This window comes from Microtus ochrogaster, chromosome 5, assembly GCF_000317375.1.
Source record: "Microtus ochrogaster isolate Prairie Vole_2 chromosome 5, MicOch1.0, whole genome shotgun sequence".
NCBI lineage: Eukaryota > Metazoa > Chordata > Mammalia > Rodentia > Cricetidae > Microtus > Microtus ochrogaster.
The window spans coordinates 81,537,407-81,542,866 of record NC_022012.1 but is presented as its reverse complement, the minus strand read 5'-3'; the positions used below and the strand labels follow the sequence as shown (position 1 = coordinate 81,542,866).

Genomic DNA, 5,460 nt, shown 5'->3' with positions numbered 1-5,460 from the left:
TTCTCTGTGGTTTTGGAGCCTGTCCTGGAACTAGCTCTTGTAGACCAGGCTGGAATAATTTTTTTTTTACTTTATGTGTATGCAATTCCTGCCTGAATACATGTATGTGCACCACATACATGCTTGTTGGATATGCTAGAACTAGAGTTACGGGTGATTTTGATCCACTGTGTGGTACTAGAAATTGAGCCTAACCAGGTCCTCTGCAAGCACAACAAGTGCTGTTAACTGCTGAGCCATCTCCAGCCCCAGATGCGCTTATTTCAATAAAATTCCAAAATACTTAGAAAAGTTTGACCCTAGGAAGAGCTAATTAGGAAAACCCTGATTTTTATTGAAACTGTACCAAGTTTTGATAGCCCTAGGAGTGGAGTGGTTAATTGACCTAGCTCATAAATAACATGACTGTAATACAAGCCCAGAGATTGTCAATATTCATTAAAGCTTCCCCTTGGGGCAGAATTCATTGTGCAGTGCCTCACTGACGCACTCAGGCCTCTACATAGACTAAATCACCATAGTGGGGGGGCTCCATGTCAGTCTAGTCCTGGGGTTTCTGGCCTTTTCCAAGTGAGAGGTGTTCTGAGGTGTTTTCCACACCCTCTTCAGGAAGCCAGAGTTCAAGTAAGCTCAGCAGGGCCTCGTCCATGGTGGCCATTCTCCCATCAGGCAGGCTTTCTGCTGCCTTAGCCTGGGCTTCATCTGAGTGGTGCTACAGAAAGGACAGGTGGTAGAAGACTTAGTGGGGCTCAGCTGGAACTCGGATTATCTCAGAGCCAAACATGCTGACCTCATTTCCTTGAATTGCTGTTCCAGCCTCAGCAACTTGCCACATTTAAGTGAGACTCCCACCTCCCCAGAAGTGCTTGCAATGAGCTACTGGGCACGAGGGCCTGGAGTGTTGTGTAATTTTTTTTAGAGCTGGGCTGATGTATAAGCCTAATGGCACCCTTCTGTCTCCTCAGTGTCCCAAGTGCAACATCTGCATTGAGAAGAACGGAGGCTGCAATCACATGGTGAGCAGAAGCAGATAGCATCTGCATGTGTGATATGGAGCCCTTGGTCAGAGTATTCTTCCTTAATGTGTTCTCTTCTCTTCTCTCTGACAGCAATGCTCCAAGTGTAAGCATGGTGAGTCGCAGACCTGGTCTCCGGTCCGGGAGCGTGGTCTATGTTTCTTGTACTTTGATTTCTATTACTGATTAGTGAGTTCTTTTGTAATGAAACAGCAAAACAAAGGGGAACCTCCCTCACTTAAGACTATGCTAGCTGGGCGGTTGTGGCACACATCTTTTATCCCAGCACTTGGGAGGCAGAAGCAGGTGGATGTCTGTGAGTTCAAGGCCAGCCTGGTCTACAAGAGCTAGTTCCAGTACAGCAAGGACTATTACACACAGAAATCAAAAAAAAAAGACTAACTGGCATAAGTGCAGGTTTAGGGTTTTTTTTTTTTTTTTGTTTTTTTTTTTTTTTTTTTTTTTTTTTTTTTTTTTGCGGGATGAGCATTTGTTCCACTGCCCTCTTGCTGATGTGTAGTTAAAAGTCAAGTTTTGTGTGATGATTATGATCCTCAGTCATCCAGTACAGCGGTTGGATTATAGGCATGTACCAAAACACTCAGTTGAAGGTTTTAGTGTCTTCTATTCTTTTTGCCAAAACAGACAGATATCAATAAAATTGATTATCTAAGATGCCATAAGAGGTGTCTTTTAGAAAAGGTTGTTCATGGCTTTGCCATGGTACTAAAAATCAGTTTAAGATTAGTTCAGAGCAGTTTCCAGAAGGACTTCTGATTAGGTCTCCACCATCAGGACCGAGCAGGACATTGCACATGTGTGTTGTTTAAAGAAGAGTGGGAGTCAGGCTCTTGTTGGGCTCACTGCTCTCTTTACAGGGTGCCAAGTAAAATCCTTTCCTTTCCTTTTTTTTTTTTTTTTTAAGAAAAAAGTTGTGTGTTGGGTCTCTTTGTAGCCAGCTACATGGGAAACTGGGAAAGAGAATTGGTTGAACACAGATGTTTGAGGCCAACGTGGTTCTCATGTTAATTATCCTGGAACCTAGAAGAAGAAAAGGAAAGGAAGAAGGTCCGGTGGTGGTGCTCGCTTTTAATCCCAGCACTTGGGATGCAGAGGCAGGCGAATCTCTGTGAGTTCCAGGACAGCCAGGGCTCCAAGGAAAAACCTTTTCTTGAAAACCAAAAAGAACAGGAAGAAAAGTGCAGACTATATGGCATATTTCTAATGCCTGAGAAGCCTCATATCCTTGTCTCTCAACAGCCAGAGTTTGCTCTTTAGTTCTGTCACTCACTGGATGGAGCAACCCTGAGCAATGTGTTACCCCTTACAACAAGCCTAACTGATGAAGGAAGGGACGGTGGGATCTACTGATAGAAGAGGGTTTCTGGGAAACAGAAGTTGAATAACTGTGGCTGTCTGCGTTGACCTTCCTTCTCTAGATGTCCTTTTGGAAAGTCATTGCCCGGGATAAACTATGAATCCTGGGAAACAGGATTTTTCTCTAATAGGTTTGCTGGTAGAGACAGAGCAGAACATGGACTAGATAGATCTTGAACACCTAACAAACTGTGGGCAATCTCTCTATAGTAGATGCCAGTTGTTATTTGAATGTATAGCATACCTTTTTTTTTTTTTAATATTTATGTATTATGTGTACAATATTCTGTCTGTATGCCTGAAGGCCAGAAGAGGGCACCAGACCTCATTACAGATGGTTGTGAGCCACCATGTGGTTGCTGGGAATTGAACTCAGGACCTTTGGAAGAGCAGGCAATGCTCTTAACCACTGAGCCATCTCTCCAGCCCCCCATAGCATACCTTTTAAGCAGAGTATTTTTTTATAATTTATTTTTATTATATGCATATTGGTGCTTTGCCTGCATGTATGTATGTGTGAGGGTGTCTCGTAGAGTCACAGACAGTTGTGAGCTGCCATGTGGGTGCTGGGAATTGAGCCCGGGTCCTGTGGAAGAGCAGTCGGTGCTCTTAACTACTGAGCATCTCCCAGCCCTACATAGCATACTTCAGATTCTTTTCTTCTTGCCTTCCTCAATGTGGAAACTGCATATGAACTATCGATTAGATAGAGATTTTATACTAATACACATTTTTGGAAAGGGTGGGAAAGATAGCTCTCAGTAAGTAATGTCATTGCTGTAACACAGGCATGACAGTCTGAGGTCAGTCCCCAAAGCCCAAGTAACAAAGTTGGATATAGGCACATGCTTGTGATCCTGATGTTGGGGGAGACAGAGACAAGTAAAATCCTGGTACTTCTGGCTGGCTAGTCAGCTGCCCTAACCTATTTGGATGAACTCTAGAGCTTGTCGAGAGGGGGTGGGGAGAGAATGAAATAAAATGTTAAGTAGCAACTGAGGAACAACATTAGTATTGACCTCTGTCCTTGTGTGTGCATATAATAGGAGCACATATACTAAAACGGGAAGAAGCTTTTGTTTCCAGTTTTATATAAAATCTTAGGATAAGTAGGAACTTTAAGGTAATTAGGACAGTGTTTTCTATCGGCTGTGTGTTCTAGATGATGGGGTCAGGGGGTGCTCATGTGGGTATTTTTGCTTCTCACAATGCCTTGAACAAGCTGACCTGTGATTTTGTACCGTCAGCAGTAAGGCACACAGCATGTGTGCCCATGACCATTGGCTATACTGACAAGCTTTGGGGACAGTCAGTTGTGACAAGAATGAGAATTGCACATCTCTCTGCAAAGAGGCAGCCTTGGGAGTCTCTGCTCAGGTTAACTCTTCCTCCTACTCCTCTGCCTGTGCCTTAGAGGAGTGTGTGATTGTCTTACGAAGGTGAATGACCCACCCTCTATTCTGTGCAGACTTCTGCTGGATGTGTCTAGGAGATTGGAAGACGCACGGCAGTGAGTATTATGAGTGCAGTCGGTACAAGGAGAACCCTGACATCGTCAACCAGAGTCAGCAAGCCCAGGCCAGGGAGGCCCTCAAGAAGTACTTGTTCTACTTTGAGAGGGTAGGTGTCTCCTCATATCCCTGCCCTTCCAGAGTAGGTTCTTTCCTCTGACCTGCTAAGGTGAGATCATTGGGATGCCATGTGCATATGGAAGCCACTGAATGGCGCTCTTGCACCTGCCTCCTGAGCATTGCCTCTTGGCAAATGTGGCTTTTCAGTCGTACAGGACAACTGCACAGGGAAGGACCTGGTATTACCTTAGCTGAAGGATGGATTGTGGTCAGTCTTTTCCATAAGACAGAGACATCTGTGGGCATGGCCTACCAGCCAGGGTGTTTGTCCTAAATTCCTGTCTTGATCTCTATATGTTTCTGAGACTCCTATGTTTTTCCTTCTTCCTCTGTTGTGTAGTGGGAAAACCACAATAAAAGTTTGCAGCTTGAGGCACAAACATACCAACGGATTCATGAGAAGATTCAGGAGAGGGTTATGAACAATCTGGGGACGTGGATTGACTGGCAATACCTGCAGAACGCTGCTAAGCTGTTGGCCAAGGTATCTCCCATTTCACTCTTCCATCACTGAATCCCAACTTTCTCCTTGTTTGCTGCAAACATTAGGGTGAGAAGCCACCTCTGAAAGGAAGGGGAATTTGGTACCCTGCATAGCTCTGCATGCACATTTCCCTGTGCTGAATATACCAGCAGTCCCAGCCCTTTGCTAGATGTCTATGGGATTTCTGAATGGTTTTACTGCCTCCTGCCAACAGTGAAAATTAGTCTTTTTCTCCTTTGTCTGATCTCTGGATAACTGAAAGGAAAATGGATGATTGATAAGTATTAAGATACATATGCTTTAATGTCCAACTAAAATCCTGAGGCGTCTGGTGGTGGTAAACAGTTTAAACATGGTGGTTCTGTGGTTTCATTTTTCCCTGTGTCTTCCTGTAATGGATCATCTCTGTTTTGGCCTCATGTCTAGAGTCCCCATTTACATGGTTGGATATGAATTGTAAGGGATGTGGGCCAGTTAGAAAGGTACAGGAGCTTTTTTCTTTCCTATTACAGTGTCGATACACCCTGCAATACACCTATCCGTATGCATACTACATGGAGTCTGGTCCTAGGAAGAAGCTGGTAAGCCAAAGCTGCCCTTCTGCTTTTTTCTGCAGCTCTAGAGGAGCCCATTCTTACCAGTACTTGACAAGTGAAGAGGGTCTTGGGAGAACACAATCAGACTGTCTTATGTAAGATTTCTTCTCTGCTCTGGACATCTGTAAAACAGACCTCTCGGATAGCTAGTGGCCATACCATGCACATTCTTACATTATACTTGCCATTTATTCCTTTAGTTCTTCCTCTTAAATATGCTTGTTTCTGCTGTTGATAAAGTAAATTTTCTATATCACTTAAATGTGGAAAACATAGCATTTATATTATTATTCATTATCCCACCAGGAAAAAATATATCATGGTTAACTTTTTTTTTTTTTTTTTTTTTTTTTTGA

General features: G+C 43.6%; 1 protein-coding gene across 4 annotated transcripts in view; it reads left to right on the top strand.

Annotated features, from left to right (window-relative positions):
• Arih2 (ariadne RBR E3 ubiquitin protein ligase 2) overlaps positions 1 to 5,460 on the top strand; it is a 58,554-nt gene that overhangs the window by 48,900 nt on the left and 4,194 nt on the right. For all 4 annotated transcript variants that reach the window (XM_013346612.2, XM_026779272.1, XM_026779273.1 and 1 more), the window contains 5 exons: positions 966 to 1,016; positions 1,110 to 1,131; positions 3,862 to 4,013; positions 4,365 to 4,508; positions 5,021 to 5,089. In XM_013346612.2, coding sequence (XP_013202066.1) covers positions 966 to 1,016; positions 1,110 to 1,131; positions 3,862 to 4,013; positions 4,365 to 4,508; positions 5,021 to 5,089 — 438 coding nt within the window. The remainder of the gene's footprint in view (positions 1 to 965; positions 1,017 to 1,109; positions 1,132 to 3,861; positions 4,014 to 4,364; positions 4,509 to 5,020; positions 5,090 to 5,460) is intronic.